The 21076-nt window shown below is 43.9% G+C and overlaps 1 protein-coding gene across 1 annotated transcript in view; it reads left to right on the forward strand.

Moving 5' to 3' along the window:
• Window positions 1–20788, forward strand: part of LOC117416760 (rootletin-like) — a 75106-nt gene extending 54318 nt beyond the window's left edge. Inside the window, exons 23-29 of the mRNA XM_059034213.1 lie at window positions 1746–1866; window positions 2416–2579; window positions 7137–7286; window positions 8303–8458; window positions 11924–12055; window positions 12718–12897; window positions 16936–20788. Coding sequence (XP_058890196.1) covers window positions 1746–1866; window positions 2416–2579; window positions 7137–7286; window positions 8303–8458; window positions 11924–12055; window positions 12718–12897; window positions 16936–17019 — 987 coding nt within the window. The 3' untranslated portion in view covers window positions 17020–20788. The remainder of the gene's footprint in view (window positions 1–1745; window positions 1867–2415; window positions 2580–7136; window positions 7287–8302; window positions 8459–11923; window positions 12056–12717; window positions 12898–16935) is intronic.
• The last annotated feature ends 288 nt before the right edge of the window (window positions 20789–21076 follow it).

Genomic DNA, 21076 nt, shown 5'->3' on the forward strand with positions numbered 1-21076 from the left:
AGAGCTGCGTCATGACCACCCTGTGCTGACCCTGTGGGCACAAAGTGAATAAACTAAACTAAACTAATCTAATATATTATAGATAGAATGAACATACATCCTGGAGTTTGTTTTTATGGTTGTAGCTAAGAAAATAATGCCATACATGTCATGCACATCCATTTATACCACTATATAGGTCACAAATGTGTACTTTTGAAAGAAATCTATGTTTTAGCAAACATTTGCATTTTAAAATGTGATAGCTACAGTTGGTTAAAATCACTGTTTACAGGCCTTGCTTAGTCATTGTCCTGCTCTTTCATTGTCTTTTCACCTGTAGAATTAAATTGTCCCCACCCCTTCACTTTCCTGTTAGTAACCGACCAGCTACGTATCTAATTACTGATATGGAGGCTAATTATATGATATGAATTATATTATCTAATTACTGATATGGAGGCTAATTATATGATTAGGAGGCTGTGTGGTCCAGAGGTTAAAGAAATGGGCTTGTAACCAGGAGGTCCCTGGTTCAAATCTCACCTCAGCCACTAATTCATTGTGTGACCCTGATCAAGTCACTTAACCTCCTTGTGCTCCGTCTTTCGGGTGAGACATAATTGTAAGTGACTCTGCAGCTGATGCATAGTTCACACACCCTAGTCTCTGTAAGTCGCCTTGGACAAAGGCATCTGCTAAATAAACAAATAATATGCTTTGCAGCCAGTAAAATGCAGAGGTTAAAGGACCCAGCAAATGCAAATGTAACAGATTTCCTGAAAGGCAAGGCAAGCAACGTCATGTTTTAATATGGAAATATTTTTTGTGACATCTTTCAAAACTGCACATTTGAGACATACAGTAGTCTCCGGCTAAGAGAACCCCCCTCGGGAAGCAAGCAAAGTGTTCTCAAAGACAGAGTTAGCCACTAGACGCAATATGAATCAATCAATAAATAAATAAATATGTATTACTTGTCATGACGCACGTGCATCAACATATGAAATTAACTGAATAAGAGAAAAGCAATAGCAAGTGTATGTTAATAAACTATAATAATAAAGTCAGACAAACGAAATTAACACAACACCCCTACACATGTTAAAAAATGTAGCAGCAATATACAAGACATGCACATTATTTAACAGAATGGTGAAGCAATTCACCAGAACAGAAACCACCAGGAGCTCAAACAATTTGTTTACATGGCATTTTGTAGCTATGAGGTGCACTCGTGGAAATCAGAATACAAAATGAGTCTGGAAAGATTTTAAACCAATCAGTGTGCCTCAAGACACTGTGACAAGTTGCTTTTGAGAAGACTGAATAAACCTTTTGAAGTTTAATGACGATGAATTATCAGGTTACAAAACAGTACTGTATATATTGTGAACAAATTGCTATCGGACCCAAGAAGGTGTTCTTTTAAGCAAAGTTCCTGTTCCTTTAGCCGGAGCATTTACAATCTGAAACATCAGTTTCACCACAAAGGTGTTCCCTTAGGTGAAGTGATCTCTTAGGAGGAGTTCCTATACGCAGAGACTACTGTATATAGTCAGTGGAATTGTGTGTAAGGTGAGATTTATGAAACTATTTTTTTAGCCACTTTAAATACCTGTGTAAATGGCTAGCCAACTAGCTTATCGACATCAAAAAGGCAATTAATATGCTTCTAATAAAATCTAAGGCAAATTATAGGACCTACAGTAAATGCATTTTTACATACAGTACATGGGATTGAAGTCTCTTGGCTCTCTGTGCAGGATGAAGCTGAGATCCAGGTTCTGAACCTGACTCGCCAGTTGGGGGAGCTAGAGAGCAATCGAGACCACACCAACACTCGCATCCAGCAGCTGCAGAAATCACTGTCCGAGTCTGAGGAAGGTGTGTCTGCTGCACTGCACACTGCTCCTCACTAAACCTCACAGGTGGAGGGAATGGGATGGTGCTATCTTGATTTTATTATAATTATTTCTGATATCTCCTTGGAGGATCCCTTATTAAAGTAATCATTTCACATGGTCATTTTGAAGTTTTCCGGTGCTTTTCCCATTGTGATACTATGCATTTACCAGAGTATACCATAGTTTGCCATGTTTTAAAATGCTTTATCATACCTCTCAGGCTTTACAATGTTTATCTATGCTTTATCATGTTTTCACTATGCTTCATTAAACTTTAATAAGGGGAGACTGTATTGTAATTTCTTAAGGTGCTTCTCATACAAAACCCCCTAATCCAAAGCTATCGATTTATAACAAAAAATATGTATTTTTCGGTGCTACATAGCCAAACCTGTGCTAGTCAGTCAGGCCTTAATCAAAACTATTCAAGTTAAATACTTCAGAATCCAAAATATCCAAATGTATGACCCTACTGAGGTGCAGATGCAGACAGGCAGGGAGTTATCCTGTGTGCTGCTGTGTGTTCCAGGGAAGCGGTGTGCGGACATCCGGCTCAGTGGTGCTCAGACGTCCCTCATGCTGCAGGAGGAAGCGATTCGGCGCAGGGAGTGCGAGAGGAAGGCACTGCGGAAGCAAATGGCTTCCCTGGAGCGCTGTGTACAGGCAGCAGAGGCAGAGAAGAGAGATCTGCAGGTGTGTGTTCTGGAATCTTATCTGAGAGGAACACGAAAGAGTAAAGCATTGAAATATAGACTCTCCCCTCTGTCTCATTATTCAAGAAACTCCTGATAAGATAATGATGTGTTTGTATTAGTAACACAACAAAAGAATCACCCAGAGCAGTAGCAATAGAATGCCCAGTCATATTTCTGTTCTAGAAGCTGTGGATTCATGATGCATTTTAATTCCAGTTTCGTAGAGAAATATTCCATGTTGGTGTAATAATGTACGATTGTAATAATGTAACACTATTTTTACAGTGTTGACACCGGCATGGTGTTTTGCCAGCACGGTTCTAGAATGGCATCTAAACACTTGGTGACACTAGCGCAGGCAAGTGTCCAGTTATATATACCTGTTAAACCAGTATTGTAATATCTACAGAAAAATGTAAGATGATCCCTGGAGCTAGCATTACACTTCAGCCATCAACACCAGACAGAAGGATCTCTACATCATCATATGGAAGGAAGCGCAAATGGATGGAGACACATATGAATCACATTAGTTTACTGTAAAGCTACGTCTTAGTTGGTGCTTATCTTGGCGAGAGCCGAGTTCAAATCAGCATGAAGTTTTAACATCTACTCTCATGTAATGGAAATCATGAAGATCTGGATACGTCCAGTGGCTGCTGTGAATAGTGCAGCTGGCAACAAGGGAAAGACCTTGTGACAGCCTGGAGAGACAGCTGACAGGAGGAAAGAGACCCCATTGGGGCTGGCAAGGGTTAGCTACCCTTGTCGGCAGTATCCAGCTCTGTTTACAGGATGCTGGAGACACCCGCCCAAGGCTTCTAAGAAATTAAACAGAAAGAGAGCGGGGGCGGAAGATGACTCAGCGTTGGACAACACGGTTAACGACTTAGGAACGGAAACGGATATGAGTATGGAGAGCACTTCACAAAAGACTAGTTCAAGATCTGCAGTTAGCAAAGGAACTCCAGGTTTGTGTCTGCGGCTGGAGCAAGGCGACAACGGTCAGGGGTTTGAAGATTCATCAAGGGAGAATGAAATGCTTGAGGGAGAAGGGACAAGGGCCTCGCATTGATCAGTACTTCTTACGAAGTCAGTCAAGTCAGTCGAATGAAATCCAGCGACAGGAAGCAAACCACAGTTCGCAGGATATCAGCACCCCTGTCATAGACGTGAGGAGGACTTGCATGGACACAGTTAGTGATGAACCTAATGATCCTTGTGAACCCGGTCAGACAAACCAGCATACGAGAGGAAAGAACCTCAACGGGCACAAGCCTGGAGTTAAATGGCCAAGAGCTTGTGAGAAAACTGCATGGGACACAGTAAACACAGATCTCTGCTTTGCATTGGAAAGGTTAAGTGAAACAGTTGAAAAGAAGCTGGATAAATTTGGGGACATCATCTACGCATATGGAAGCGAGATGTTTGGAGTTGAAAAAAGGAAGGAAAAAGTACAAACATTCCTGGAAGGTCTAGACGGCAGCAGGAGATTGAACGCTTAGTTAGAGAAATGAGACAGCTGAGGAAGCAATGGAGAAGAGCAGAACAAAGTCAGAAGGAGGGACTCAATCTCTTAAAAAGGGTTATAAAAGATAAAGCTTGCAACATTGCGCAGAGCTGAGCGCCTACGGAAATGCTACAAACAGAAGGAGCGTGCGAGAACTAACTTTTATAAAGACCCATTCAAATTTGTAAAGAAGTTATTCACCAGTGAGAAGAATGGCACACTAAAAGCATCTAAGTTTGAGCTGGAGAGATATTTGGAGGAAACACATACAGATTCAAAAAGGCAGGAGCCTATGTCAATTCCTTCAATCCACCTATATACCAAATGGAGGACTGTGCACCTAAGTGGAAAGAAGTAGAGCAAACTGTGAAAAAAGCAAGGGCTTCATCATCTCCAGGGCCTAGTGGAGTTCCGTACAGAGTGTACAAGAGTGCTTCAGGACTTCTACGAATCCTGTGGAAATTGATGAAAGTGGCATGGGAAAAACAGGTTGTACCAAGAGCATGGTGCCGAGCAGGTGGACTCTTTATACCTAAAGAAAAAGATTCTACAAGCATCAGTCAGTTTCGCCCTATTTCCCTATTAAATGTAGAAGGCAAGATTTTCTTCAGCATTATTGCTCAGAGATTGTCAACTTACCTATTAAAGAACTGCTTCATTGACACTTCAATACAAAAAGCAGGCATTCCTGGTTTCCCAGGATGCCTAGAACACATCAATGTGATCTGGCAACAAATTCAATCAGCTAAAAAGGAGAGGAAGGAGCACCATGTGACATTCCTGGATTTGGCTAATTCATATGGTTCAGTGCCACATGAACTTCTTTGGGCAGCATTTGATTTTTTCAGTGTACCGATGACAATAACAAATTTAGTGAAAGCCTACTTTGGAGATTTGAAATTTAGTTTTTCAACTTCAGAATTCAGCACTACATAGCAATGCGTAGAAGTTGGAATAATGGCAGGATGCACCATTTCTCCACTGGCTTTTACCATGGCAATGGAAGTAATCATTAGGGCATCAAAATGGGTAGTAGGAGGAGAGCGCTTGGCTTCTGGAATGCGACTACCACCAATTCGAGCATACATGGATGACATGACAACCATGACTACAACAGTAGCCTGCACTAATCGTTTATTGGGCAAATTAACCAATAACATTGAATGGGCACAAATGCAATTCAAGCCCACTAAATCAAGGAGCATCTCTATAATTAAAGGTAAAGTAGTAGATAAAACGTTCTTCATTAATGGTGAAGCAATACCAACAGTGTCTGAGAAGCCAGTGAAGTCTTGGGAGATGGTATGACGGGGATCTAAAGGACACAGTTTGTGTGGGAGTTAGACAACAAGCAGAGGAAAGGTTGAAGAGCATAGACAGCAGCGCTTTACCAGGCAAACTAAAACTCTGGTGCTTTCAGTTTGGTCTACTGCCGAGGTTGCTGTGGCCACTGACTGTGTACGAGGTTTCTTTGACAACAGTAGAGAAGCTGGAAGCTTTAATCAGTTCATACATCAGGAAATGGTTGGGAGTTCCACGCTGCCTCAGCAGAGTGGGACTTTATCGTAAAGGAATACTGCAGCTACCAGTCTCCGCTCTAACCGAGGAGTTTAAGTGCGCCAAAGTCAGACTGGAAATGACATTAGTAGAGTCACGTGACAAATGCGTAAGGGAGGCAGCACCTGTGTTGAAAACTGGAAGTGGGCAGCAAAGAAAGCTGTGGAGGATGCAAAGGCTGCCCTTCAAATTGGTGATATCATGGGGCAAGTTCAGCATGGAAGAGGGGGTCTTGGTCTCAGTTCAGCTCCTCCTACATGGCACAAGGCAGCCCCAGCTCAAAGGAGGAAGCTGGTAGTCAATGAGGTGCAAAAGCAGGAGGAGAGGATGAGGTGTATAAAGGACATTTTCCTAGGCCAAGCAGGGAGAATGGATGAGATGGGAGAGTGTGGAACAACACAAGATTGATTGGCAAGACCTGTGGTCAATGGAACAGAGCAGGATCAGTTTCCTCATTAGGTCAACATATGATGTTCTCCCATCACCACAGAACCTAAATCTCTGGGTAGGAGAGGATCCCTCATGTCCTTTGTGTTCATCACCTGCAACATTAAGGCACATTTTGACAGGATGTAAGGTGGCTATTAGCCAAGGACGGTTTACTTGGCGCCATGACCAGGTGCTGTGATGTTTGGCTTTATCATTGGAAGACAAGCGTAACATGACCAATACGTTGCCACCTGTTCCATCAAAACATTACGGGTAAGTAAGCTGGGCTGAGTGGGGGATGGAGGGGGGTGATGCTGGGACGCCAGAATCACCGTCGAGCCCTCTTGAGGTGTCGTGGGCTAGTCGACGAAACACAGAGGATGGAAGATGCGCACTTGAAGACCCCAGAGATATACCCTATTTAGCTCAATCCAGACGGTTGTCATGCTGATGTGCTGGGGAGACCGCACTGTGGTTGATCCCCGGAGCCATCATCGCAGCCGTTGTGTGTGCTGATGCGCTAGGGAGGCAATAAGCTGATCCCTGGAGCCAGCATTACACTTCAGCCATCAACACCAGACAGAAGGATATCTACATCATCATATGGAAGGAAGCGCAAATGGATGGAGACACATATGGATCACATTAGTTTACTGTAAAGCTAAGTCTTAGTTGGTGCTTAACTGGCGAGAGCTGAGTTCAAATCAGCATGAAGTTTTAACATCTTCTCTCGTGTAATGGAAATCATTATTGCACCTACTGACTCATATTTCCTCCCGGACACAGACTGCCATTCACATATTGTGGCAAGATGGCCATTAGGGTTAGGATCAGACTGTCATACATACTTTGGCACTCTGGGCAAGATGGGCTGAATGGCCTCCTCTCGTTTGTAAACTTTCTTAACTTTCTTATGTTATATATTTCCCAGGCTAATTCCTTGTCCCACTTGGTCCATTGATCTATTACAGTGGAGAAGCAACTGAACACTACAGTGAACATAGCCATACCCGTGAAGTTCTCTCAGTAACCCTGTTGATTTGGTTGTTTCTGGTTCAGGAGGACCTGGACTCTGCCCGGGAGTCTCTGTCGGAGTGTAAGAAGCAGAACCACATCCTGACGGAGAGGCTGCAGGCCCTGCAGGGAGAGCAGAAGGACACAGAGCTGCGATGCCTGGAGCTGGAGGGGCAGAGCAAGCACCTTCAAGAGGTCAGAGAGGGCTGCGAGGGGAGGGGATGGTGAAAGCAGGGGGGTGAAAGGAGGACAGAGCCAGAGAAAGCAACATCAGTGGAGTCAGATGAGGGGAGAAAAGGGTTGAATGAGAAGAATGATAGATAAACATATATAAAGGACACTGGAGGGTGAGAATGGAAATTTGAATTTGGAAACATAAGAAACATTTACGAACAAGAGGCCTTTCGGCCCATCTATGCTCATCTGGTTCCTAGAAGCTGACTGATCTCAAAACCTTGGCAAATCGGGTCTAAAGGATACAAGAGACTCAGCATCAACAACATGTCTAGGTAACCTATTCCATACCCTACCCTCTGTGTTATAAAGTGTATCCTTCCCTCTGTCCTAGACTCCGTTTCTAACTGAGCTTGTCCAGGTTCCTGTGCTTCGCTTTAAGTATTGCTTAGGGTTAACTTTGTCAACTCCTTTTAAGATTTTAAAGACTTTTTAAAGACTAATCATGTCCCTGTTAATTCTTCTGCTGATGACTTGTAATATTGATTTGACAGTAGTGATCCTCATTTGTTTGGCTTGTGTAATAATATCAATTCTTGTGCTTCTGAAAATCCTAACAAGGGCCAGTGAGTGAATACAAATTCGCATCTCATCCGAAACTAAGCAAGGTGGTGACTGGTGAATTGTATGAAATTTGTAACATGTAGTTCTTTGCAGGGAGCACTCTCATCTGTATCCACATAGTATGCAAATGCCCCAGAATGCTGTGGGAGGCGCTGTCTTTCAAATGAGTCTTAAGGGTCCTGTTTTCTGTTCTATCTGTGGACATACTGCCCTGAACAGCAGAGGTGCTAACAATGGCTAAACCTCACCCATGTTCCAACAGTTGCCACTAATATCTGGGGCCAAAAAAAAGAAAGCTGATGATGTGCTAATGTGCTGCTGCATATCCACCCCAGCAGTGGATGCTGAGTGATCAAGAAGTGCAGACATGTGAGACATGGCTGTATGGAGAAGTCTGTGTAAATGTTCCTCAGATGCTGTGGCAGCAGCAGGGCAGCGAGCAGGGGGCTCTGGAGGAGGACAGGCAGGCCCTGCAGGATCAAGAGCTGGAGAGCGAGTGCCGCGACATGTTGAGAGCAGGAGCCCGTCTGGAGAAGGACAAGGCTGCTCTCAGAAAAACCCTTGACAAAGTAACCTCCATCAGCCAGGCTTACTAATAGTAAAATCCACAAATTTGTGCATTAAGTAAATGAGCGGCTCAGAGCAAGCTCTGAGCTGCTGAGAGGGTGCAGGACTCAACTTGCCATTAGGTGGGTTAATTTACTGAGCTGCTATGAACGGGTGCAGGTGTTCCAGCTTGTGACGTCACAGTAGCGTCTTTGCCAAACTTTGAACTCCGCATAGCAACGGCAATGTTTAATCCATAAAACAAAAAATGACTTCATGAGATCGATCATAAGTAAACAGAAAACACAATGCTGCTTTGTGGGTGACAAACTTCCCCTCATGTTTACGTCTCACGCAATGATTGCTTTTATGTAACCCACTTACAAACTGTGACAAACAAATTTGAAGGCATTGAAAAATACTTTTTGTCATTTCATTTATTTAGTTTCTGTTAACATTTCTAAATTGAGCACCATTGAGTGTTTTATAGTTATGTAATGTTATCTACTGATAAAATCGTCTCATTGAGAGAAAACTGACACCTGCCTTTGATAAAATGAACTTCAAAGAAAAACTCCCTTATTTGTCTTTTTCTAAACTAAACATGTTTCATTATTTTTAACAGTCCCCTTAGCTCACTTCTGTGTATATTTTTAACTGCCGTGAACAGAACTAGAACCAGGCCCTGGTTAACTATGAATCATGCACAATCTGCACATAACAGATATACTTGCCTGTCCATTTTTAATACAGTCAAAGTTAGACTGTAATACCTTAACACTGACAGGGTTTTTGTTGTTGTACATATTCGATAGCCCCAGTATACAGGATGTAGCACTGCAGCCCTCTATATAGCTCCTATACTAAGGATATCCCAATGTAGCCACATCAATTTGTTCTCCTAATCACTTGGATTATTGTGATGTGAAACTGGATTCCTGCACATCTGTTCCCCTTTATCCTGTCTGGCTGGGACTGACTGAATCCTTGCTGCAGCATCTGACACCAATCCTTTTGTAGCATCGCAGGATTAGGGGCGCTTCGCCTGGAAATGGATTCTTCAATCCCATATAAATGTTTCCCATTGTAAAAACAAGGTGTAACAAAGGGAAAGTGACAGCGTAGATAAGCATTGTACAGCCCACAGAGGTACAGTAAAACATATTAAAGAAACATGTCAAACTACTAGAAATGCATAGTATACCATAGGAAAAGCATGGGAAAACTGCAACAGTTCTATGCAGATTTACAGTGGCAAACATTTATACCTGAATTCATCTTGTGCTGTGCTTTTCCAATTGGTAAACATACAGAGGTCTAGTCTCCAACAGTGGTGTTGTTAGGGTCACACACAAAAAACTGTCCTTCTTGAAACAGTGGTTTGCTGTTAATGAATATATTCTTATTATTTTGTCATTATTAAAAATGCATTATAACAGATCGATGCTGCCGACTAGTTAACCAGTTGAAATGAACTGCTGTAACAGTCGGCAGGAAACCAATTATCGTGACATCAATGATCACATGCACTCTTTTTAATGCTTTGTCATAGCCTCCGACAACTTTGTCTCAAAGACATTTCAGATAAAATGATGTAACAGTGCGAGCAGCCCTAAGTGATTAATTTTGTTGCTTATCAGGAGATGGTCACCTGCATAAAAGCCTGCAGCTCTCTACCCTTGCGGTGGGTGTATGAGAGGAGCGGAGAGAGAAAACGAAACTAAAAGGAAAAATTAAATACAGGATCAGTGAAGGCTACAGCCCAGCCTGACCTGTGTTGTTTTTGTGTTCATGATTTTGTTTTGTTCAACCTTTTTCTTTCACTCTATGAGCAAGTGTTTTTGCGTTAAAAATATTTATTTTATTTTTGTATTATTTAAATAAACGGCACCCCTGCGTCATTTATTTTGAAACTGCGGTGCCTGGTGTCAGTGTTTTTAGTTCCTGCCTCTGCCGGACGTCACCGCCCAGCCAGGCTGTCACAAATGAATTACAGACAAAGACAGTTTCAGCCTCCAGCGCTATCAGTCTTTCAGTTTTCACCATTACCAAACTGAAACAGCTTTAATATAACGTTTCTTTTTGAAAGACCTTGGTAAAACATCTTTTATGGAGCAAGAATGTATAAATGCTGGCCACAGTAAGCTGAAACCCAGGGAATGGTGTGGGCTTTCTCTCCCTCCCCCAAATGCTGGAGGCTGGTTCTGAACAATGGGTAGGATTTGTGTCAGCCACTATCAGCAGTGGTAAAGCACATCCTTCACTCTTGATTGTGAAGGAATGACATGAAACAACCTGCAGAGCTTCTGGAGAGAACGGCTCAAGTTAGACCTTCTAGAACTGAGGCTGAAATTGAGAGGAATTTTGGTAGCACTTTACATTAAGTGTTTAATTACTGTGAATTTACATAGTGATTACTTACACAATTACAGCGATAGCATGCACAGTTCCACTGTATTTAATGTGCATAATATATGTAAGTACATAATTGTGACAAGGATGACAGAGGTTTGAGACTCAGAGACAGTTTAAACGATCAAAATAAAGCTTTTTAATAAACAAAAATACAAAATAAATAGGCACACGCACCGACTCCTCCCTCTCGGGCCGTGGACGTTCGGGCTCCTCCCTCTCGGGCCGTGGACATCTGGTGGCCCATCTGGACAGGACCTCCACCGATGACCCTCCTTCCAGCACCAGGAACACCACGGGAAGAGGCTCGCTGGGTCCCACAGGGTTTGGGGTGGTGGTGGCAGCTGCTGTTGTTGCTGCTTCTGTCGCTGCCTCTGTCTGCTCTTCTTGTCCATTTTTTTTTTTTTTTTTTTTTTTAAACTCCTCAAAAAAACCAAAAACTAAAAAAAAATACTGCTCTGAGCCGCCAGGTGGCACTATCCCACTGCTAACACCATATGTGACAAGGATGACAGAGGCTGAGGCCTCCTTTTATGCTAGGTGGCTGAATAATAATTGAATAATTAATTGGTGGATTGCTCCCACCTGAAGCAATCAACCTGGGCAGGGAGGAGAATTTAACTTCTTCCCTGCCAGTATTTCTAAGGACAGAGCCCTGCTCTGCCACAATAATTTTAGCAGAAAAGGGTTAGGGTTAGAGTTAAGGTTAGGGTTAAGGATAGCGAAAGGGTTAGGTTTACACCATGCAAAAAGATGTACACACTAAGTACATTGCAACTATGCATAATAACATTGTAATTATATGTAAGTACACATTTGATAAGTAACTGCTATGTAAATACACAGTAATTAGAGACACCTAATGTGAAGTTTTGACCATAGTTTGTAGCCAATGATTTTTAAAGTGTTACCACTGAAGTTGTGTGCTGACAGTAGTCTTGTAGCAAAAGGACTGGGAGGCAGTATGATTCAGTTTGGAGATGGAATGTCTGTATCTCCAAAAATCGCTCCTTACAGCTTATGCACCAAACCTCTTAACTGAAATAAATCCAGCGTTTATTTATTTTTTATTGAAGGTTGAGCGAGAGAAGATGAAACAGGAGGAACAAGCCATGCGCCTGGGAGTGGAGAGGGGGCAGCTGGAACAATCGCTGAGAAGCGTGGAGCAGGAACTGGTGGATCAGCAGGCCCAAGTGCAGCAGCTGCAGGTCAAGATAGGGTCAATCCAGTAAAGCCAGTGGATACATAAAACACAACTGCTGGCTCACTGCTGTCAGAGGGTTGTTTAACTATAAAAAAGGAACTTGCAACCCAACCAGTATTCAGTAGTGGATTTCCCCATGTCCTGCACTCAGACTTTTTTTTTTATAACTGGCTTGTTGAAAAGTATCAGGTGATACTGCATTGTTAATTAACTTTATCTGCACAAAGACACAAAGGCTCCATGTTGGGGACAAGTCAAGCTTTCTAACTCACATTGCAATGCATTCTGGTCTTAAAGAAGATATCCAAATATATTTCAGTACAAATTGTCCCTTTGAACATGGCAATGCAACATTTCTTGTATGATTGTCTTTTGAGGTTTGTGGGTTCCAAATTCCCCACTGTAATAACTGAAGGCCCTACAAGACCATTCACAAAATACAAGACATTTCAAAATCAACCTGCTAGGTACACCACACATTACACCTGCTCATTATTTCTGACTGCTCTGTTTGCAGTTCAGAAAGTACATTTTAGCAACTTGCAAAAAAAAAAATTCAAAAGACTGATAAACAATTGTTATCTCCTGCACATGCAAACTTTTCTGAATTCAGCCCTGAATGTCTTTATAGAGTTGTAATACTGTATGTGTTTCTCTGTCCCCCAGGCAAATATCTCAGATCTGGAGTGTACGCACGCACAGCACCTCATGGAGGTGACAGCGCGGCACTGCCAGGAGATGGACCGGGAAACGGAGCGGCTGCACAACTCCCAAGAGCAGGCTGCACGAGACCTGGAGGCACGGGAGAGAGCCCATCGGCAGCGTGTCAAGGGGCTGGAGGGGCAGGTGGGGTCCCAGGGCTCACAGCACCTACAGCACACTTTATTTCCTTTTTAAGTGTTTTATGGCTGTCGTATTTGCCTTCACTGAACCTTACTCCTCAGATTCACTTACTCCGTATGGCACTGTCACAAAGACGGCCGGAGTGGGTGGTGTCAGACCAGAGCCAGGAAGTAACACACAGAGACTTGGAGTTTTGGTTAAGCTGAGCGCGTGATCGCGCTCAGCATTTAATGAATAAACAGACAGAACAGAAAATAAAAGGTTTGAACACAAAAACACGGGACACGGCACTATACGCCAAAATAAAGAGACAAACAAAACAGACTAAACAGTGAACAGACAAACTGACAAACACGGTGAGTGAAAACACTAATTACTTTACTTTGCTTTCTTTTCTCCTCTCTCTCCCGTTCTCCACTCACCGAACACCAACCCCCAGTGAGTGAAAACATGCAGCTTTTATGCAGTTGTACCAAGACTCGATTGCTAGTCAATCATTCAATTGGAATCTCGGTACAACTGCACGTGAATTAATTAAAGTGCAATTCCCCGTGCTCACATATTATTACTTTTTACTTGCACATGATGTGATGTGCCATCCCCGTGCCTAAATACAAATACACAATTTACACACACGTGAAACACAGACCCGCTTATATCCCGTGTACCAATGCTTATATACCAACATTTACACACAACACGTAACATATAACATACACAGGGGGGGCACTTTGCCACATATACCCCCCCTTGTGCAACGCACACATGGCCTCAATGGCCACCTCCCCCCTCAGTCCCAAAGTCCCGGAAGAGGGGGAAGCAAGTTGTTTCTGGGGGTGGCCATGGTGGAATGTCTGGCACCCCCCAATTCTTCGTGGCTGGCAGCTCCCTCTTCCGGGGCTTCAGCCACACTATCTCCTGCCGCGAAAGAGCAGCTGGGGGAGCTGGTCTCCTGACCTCCCCCCCCCTTCTTCATGGCCGGCAGTTCCCCTCCGTGGGGCTCCGGCCACCCAATTTCCAGCAGCGAAACTGCTGCAGGGGGAGCTGGTCTCCTGACCTCCCCCCCCTTCTTTGTGGCCGCCAGCTCCCCTCCGTGGGGCTCCGGCCACCGTGTTTCCTGCCACGGAAATGCGGCTGGGGAAGCTGGTCTCCTGACCTCCCCCCCTTTCTGTGTGGAGCAAAAGGCAGCCCCAGGCGATGCGGAACAGGCAGCCCCAGGCGATGCGGAGCGGCTGGCAACCCCAGGCGATGCGGAGCGGCTGGCAACCCCAGGCGATGCGGAGCGGCTGGCAACCCCAGGCGATGCCAGACAGACATCCTTGGGCGAAGCGTGGCGAGCATCCTTGGGCGAAGCGTGGCAGACATCCTTGGGCGAAGCGAGGCGGGCATCCTTGGGCGAAGCGAGGCGGGCATCCTTGGGCGAAGCGAGGCAGGGAGTCAGGACAAGCTGGGGTGCGGGTGTTGGCCCTCTTCTCATCCTCTGCGGCCGGGCGGTTCTTCCCCATGCTTCCCTCAGCAGCCTATGCAAGGGCTGCTGAGGACCGCCAGCATCTAGTCCTGGTTTTTCTCGTGAAGGGAGAGGTAGCTCGTGCTCCTCTCCTCGTGACGGTGGGGGAAGTAATACCAGCCGGCATTCATCCTCTGCTGGTTGGGGAAGTGTTACCAGCAGGCATTCATCCTCTGCTGGTGGGGGAAGTGATACCAGCAGGCATTCCTCCTCTGCTGGTGGGGTTGGCGGAGGCAGAGGCAGCTCCTGCTGCTCTGCTCCTGCCGGTGGAGGTGGCGGAGGCGTGTAGTCTCCTGCCGGTGAAGGTGGCGGAGGCAGAGGCAGCTCCTGCTGCTCTGCTTCTGCCAGTGGAGGTGGGAGCGGCGTGTAGTCTCCTGGCGGCGGAGGTGGGAGCGGCGTGTAGTCTACCCTTGTTTCAGGGGACTGGTGCGGCCCTCCCTCTCTTGCAGGGGACTGGTGCAGCTCTGCCTCGGAAGGGGAGACCAGCAGGCATTCACCCTCTGCTGGTGGACAGGAACCCAGCAGGCATTCACCCTCTGCTGGAGGACAGGGACCCAGCAAGCATTCACCCTCTGCTGGTGGAGACTGTGGACGCTCTACCTTCCTCTTCTTGGGCCGTGGACGCACCGACTCCTCCCTCTTGGGCTGTGGACGCACCGACTCCTCCCTTTTGGGCTGTGGACGCACCGACTCCTCCCTTTTGGGCTGTGGACGCACCGACTCCTCCCTTTTGGGCTGTGGACGCACCGACTCCTCCCTCTCGGGCTGTGGACGTTCGGGCTCCTCCCGCTCAGGCGTAGGACGTTCGGGCTCCTCCCGCTCAGGCGTAGGACGTTCGGGCTCCTCCCGCTCGGGCTGTGGACGCTCGGGCTCCTCCCGCTCGGGCTGTGGACGCTCAGGCTCCTCCCGCTCGGGCTGTGGACGCTCAGGCTCCTCCCGCTCGGGCTGTGGACGCTCAGGCTCCTCCCGCTCGGGCTGTGGACGCTCAGGCTCCTCCCGCTCGGGCTGTGGACGCTCAGGCTCCTCCCGCTCAGGTACTGGAGAGGGCAGAGACTGTACCTCCTCCTCTCCCTCTTGCTCACTGGAAGGCATCCCTCCCATGTCTGCCGCTAGGTACCCCAGCACCACCATGGTGAGGTCACGAACTGATGCCGGGTTGTGCTGTTGCTCCCAGTCCTCCCATCGTTCTCCATCTCGCATCCGCAGTGTGTTAATAACCCAGGGGAGGTCACTGGCGAAGTTCCCCTCGGGGTGCACCAGCCAGTCCCATATTTCCCGGGACGGTGGGGAACCCGGTGGCAGTGGGGGTAGAGGGGTGGCTACTGCCCCGTTGTGGCTGTCCTCCTCCCAGCCCGGCATGTAGGATGAGGGCTGCAGCTGTTGTTGTTGCTGCTGCTGCTTCTGCTGCTTCCTGCAGCTCTTTCTTCCCATCCTTGCTTTACTTTTATTTATTTTATTTTTTTTTTTTTTTTGTAATCCAAGAAACTGCGGTTCCTGCTCTGGCCTGAGTCCTGGAGGCGCTGTCGTCCCGGTTCTGACACCACGTGTCACAAAGACGGCCGGAGTGGGTGGTGTCAGACCAGAGCCAGGAAGTAACACACAGAGACTTGGAGTTTTGGTTAATCCTACATTTAATGAATAAACAGACAGAACAGAAAATAAAAGGTTTGAACACAAAAACACGGGACACGGCACTATACGCCAAAATAAAGAGACAAACAAAACAGACTAAACAGTGAACAGACAAACGGACAAACACGGTGAGTGAAAACACTAATTACTTTACTTTGCTTTCTTTTCTCCTCTCTCTCCCGTTCTCCACTCACCGAACACCAACCCCCAGTGAGTGAAAACATGCAGCTTTTATGCAGTTGTACCAAGACTCGATTGCTAGTCAATCATTCAATTGGAATCTCGGTACAACTGCACGTGAATTAATTAAAGTGCAATTCCCCGTGCTCACATATTATTACTTTTACTTGCACGTGATGTGATGTGCCATCCCCGTGCCTAAATACAAATACACAATTTACACACACGTGAAACACAGACCCGCTTATATCCCGTGTACCAATGCTTATATACCAACATTTACACACAACACGTAACATATAACATACACAGGGGGGGCACTTTGCCACTGGCACTTACAGTATATGAAACAGTGTTACTATTTTGTTATTATTTCGCGTATTGCTATGTGGAAGAAGAGCCTCTTCCAACATTGTCATGGATTAGCAGGAAGCAAACGCAAACTTTTAAAGTCAATCCCATGATTATGTTGTAAAACAAAGTAAAGAGGACCTCAGTTTAATATCTCATCCAGCACAGTGTCCACCACCAGTGTTACTTAAGTTCTGGCCCAGGGGAGATTGGCCCCTTCAGCTCCAGTTCATACACTGCAGGCTACTGTTTATTCAGGCAAAGGGTCAAACACTGCTTCAGTGCCAGTTGCTGACATGGTTTTGTTGTCAGTTACAATGATCCTTTCTCTGTGAGCTGGTCTCCTTTATTAAGTATGACTGTTTTCACAGGTGGCCACTCTGAAGGAGCAGTTGGACCAAGAGATGAGGCACAGACAGGCCTACGTCAACCAGATTCTGCGACCCGGAATGTAACCTGTCACCTAGCAACAGACCGGGAGCGCCCTTCTCTCCAGTCCAGTCCCCACCTCCATATGCAGGGCCTTGGAGGCTTGGGCTACAGTTTAAACTTGCATTTAATCACTGGCTCAGAAGAAGTTTGTTACTCTGACTCTAGTCTAGCCCACTAACAAGAAATGTGATTAGTTTTATTTACATTATTTATATTTGTAGGGGGTGCTAACAAAGCCAACACTTAACTGATTTTAAAGAAAAAGACTAGTAAAAGGACTGTAAATTAAAAGTTCAAAGAAAGAACAGAAAAAAAAAACAGTACAGAACATGCCACTTAGAGCCCACTGGCCGACAAAGGCCATCATGTCACCAGTATTATATTCTAATTGATATTAGTAGTAGTATAATTGGTAATGAACTATATAACAACATTGCATTATGAGTTGCTACATTATAGTTACCATGCTATACATTATTATTATTATAGGATAACCAGATAGCAATAAACAATCATGTTTCAATTTCATGTTTTATGTTGGAAGAGATTGATCAACAGAGCCTCACAATCTAAAGTTTTGCATCAATGTGAAGTAGACAGGCGTGTTCCCACCAGTCCTCTATTTCCCCCTATTTCATAATTGTGCAGCAGCATCAGAGATTAGCACCCCAGTAACCCTAAGCAGTCTTATCAATCACTGTTGGGTATTGTCTTCGCTGGAGGCTGGCAGGGAAACCAGTGCCCTTGTAAAGGTTTACCAAAATAACAGCATAGCCACGTATAATGAAGCCTAGTGAAACCATGGTAAAGCATAGGTAAGATATGTAAAGCACAGAGAAGTATGGTAAAGCATATTCATAAACATGGCAAACCAGAGTAAACTATGATAAATTCACAGTATAACCATGGGCATAGGCGGCGCGTATGAGGCTTGGGGAGGCTAAGCCTTCTCAAAATAAAACCCTCACAAGAAATTATTCTGACCAACACAAAAAATATTTGTGAGAGAAGCTAGATTTTTTTTCCCACAAGCGTGCAAAGCAGGTCTAACAAACTTATTTCTCGTTTTCCTACTGTGCAACCGCCAAACCGCTAGGGCAGCTGAGATATCAAAATCAACACTGTAGACTGAGATACAGGATTTACTTGCATTTCAATGTCATTGGAGGAGACAATGCTTGGCTGGTTTAACGTTAATTATTCCCGCTGATCTGAGCCCCACTTACAGCTGCAGGAGGCAACCGACAAAAACACAGAATCCTTTTTGCTCATTCACTTGCCTAGAACATCCTCTTCACAATTTCTAGATTTATTCAAATTGCTGTTATTTATATAAAAATAACAGCTTGATCCGAATCTGATTTTACAGAACTTGTGGCAAAATATTTTCGTACAATACTGTCTGTTTTCAAGCACCACCGTTTTGTGAGAATTTGATAACTGTGACGCTACAGTCAGAACATACTTCCTTCGACTGTTTGAACAAATGCCACATTTCAGAACAGTTTGTGGTGCCAGATTATGAATGTTTGTGAAGTTTTTTCTTTAGATTTTCCCAGTCCTTCACTCCATTTTTAGTGAAAGCGAGGTCTCTTTAACTTCTGAAAAAGTGTCTCCAAGGAAAGCAGAAAACCGCATCTGCCTGCTTACTGTACTCTAAATATTTAAACGTATTTTAATATTCTGATGAAAATGAATGATTTTGCTTACCAAAGACAGTTTTTGGATACGCAGGTAAACAAGGCTATGATGGCCCTGTTGCAGTATCACCAAGGTCCAAAATACAGGATTTGGTTGCATTTCAATGTCATTCGTGGAGACAATGCTTGGCTGGTTTAACGTCCATTTTTCCCTCCAATCTGAGCCCCATATTGATAGTCGAAAGTTTACGATAAGAGTGCAGTTATTTTTATTTTTTTGCAAATATACCTTATGAAATACGATGAATGTCCCTTGATTGTAAATATGATAGTAATTGCGTGTTTAGAAGCTTAATAGACAGTATTCATAATTGATTTAAATTGGTGTGGAGTGATGGAAATGGTGTTCAAAATAGGTGTAGGTACTGTAGGACTGCAGAACAGGTTAACGGATTTAAAGGTTAAAAAAAAAAAAAAAAACAGTGCAACTTGCAGACCTGCTAACCTCTGCGCATTTTGAGTTGGTAATACACGGGTACGCGTTTATCAGAGATGATATGCAATAATACGTAATCCATATTTCGATCTCATCGTCTATGATATTGCCTGTAGTTAGAGAAAGTGTTGCATCTAACGGCAGGGCCGGACTTAGGGCAAGCAAGGCAAGCAAGATAGATTAACCGTTCAGGTTTTGAGTTTAGTTACGTGATAGAATAACCAATAAGCTTTTGAGTTTAGTTGACGATCCAAGTTCTCGTACAGTTTATTTGTATAATCACTGACATTCTACTGTAGCCTATCAGGCTTTGTTGAGCTGACTCGCTTCTGTTCAACTGCCAGTTTCGGACACATTGGTGGGAGTGTGAAGTACTGTGACTTGTGAGGAAATTATTTCAAACTGGCTACGGTACCTTTGTTTTTTTTTAATTAATGCATTAGTTATGCATTCATTGTCCGAGGAAAAAACCCACTTGCGTTAAAAAAAAAAAAAAAAAAAAAAAAAAACGTGCTCGGTTTAGATAACTGCATCGCATGAAAAGAAAATACAGCTGAATGAGGATTTTACGAGAATGGCGAGGGAGTAAGTACAAACGTTTATTATAATAATATACTACAATATTTAAGTTTAATATTCTGTTTTTGGCTCGTTGTCCGGTTTTTCACAAACGCCTGTTACCATACAGGGATGTCAGTAAAATTCGATTTTATAAAAATGAGCACAGCATTAACATTGTTAATATGGTTAAGGTACGTAAGGCTTCTGTTTACTTTGCAAGTAGCGTACAATTACATTGTAGATAAATGCAGTTTCATTGTGCTTTAAACAAGTCATAAACGGCTGGTTTGTGAATTTATATTGAAGTTCAGTAAGATCATTAATGTAGCATTATGGATTTTGTTAACAGTAATTTTTTTTTTTTTTTTTTTATGTAAGGACTGGGAATAATCGACCCGCATAAGTGTAATCCTGTTTAACTGTATAGCTAAATATTTATGAAAAAAACGAGTAAGCATGATAAAGTGGGACTTAATACTACTACGACTACTAATAATAACGTAATATCAGAACTACCAGTATATGCTTACTGATACTAACTTTTTATGAAGCGCTCACTACAAACGAATGGGACCAGTCTTTTTCGTTTTTTTTTTCCTCTCTTAATCGCTGAAATCCATTTTACCCTCCTGTCTGGATCAGCAGGAATCCTGTAGAAGGAAACTTTATATTTCTGTCCAGAACAAAAGAATCGGGCATTACTGTAATGTTACCGCGCTAGGCATTTTGGTCATCTTCCACAGTAATGCTGACTGAAAGAGTGTTCAGCTTGGTGACCAAAAACAAAACCCAACACAGAGCCAGCCTGAGCACAGACATGCTAAATTCACTGGTGACGCACAAAGTCATGATGTCAGCGAAGCAGCAAGTGTGTCCCATGCTCAGGAAAGCCAAGTCAGCCATGAAGCTAAACATCCAAGTGCAGTTTGACCTGTTGGATTCCCTTCTGTTCCAAACAACTCACTTTGTGGACAGCTATTACATTTGGTGCTGGCTTTTTTCCTTTTTTGAAAGTGCTTTGTTTCTTTGTTTTAGAAGCTTATACATTTCAATTTGTTATGTTTTGACAGTAAATAAAATACAAACATACTACAAAAATGGCTATTTTCTGTACTTGAAATGATTTTCAGTTGGTATAAATTAAAAAGGTTTTATCTATACTAAGGTAAACCAAATTAAATTTAAACAAACAATCATAGCTAATCTCATTATTTTTTTTTACTGAAAAATTCATACTCAAAAGTCACCAGAGTGTAGCATTTAGCTGCTTTATACCCTAAAACAATTCTGGGGGGAAGCCAAGATGTCCGCGTGAAAAAGTTGAACAAACCTCTTGCAGATCCTGTTCATGTTACAAAGGTAAAAGTAATCATCTTATAAAGC

The sequence above is a fragment of the Acipenser ruthenus genome, chromosome 12 (assembly GCF_902713425.1).
Source record: "Acipenser ruthenus chromosome 12, fAciRut3.2 maternal haplotype, whole genome shotgun sequence".
NCBI classification, from domain to species: domain Eukaryota; kingdom Metazoa; phylum Chordata; class Actinopteri; order Acipenseriformes; family Acipenseridae; genus Acipenser; species Acipenser ruthenus.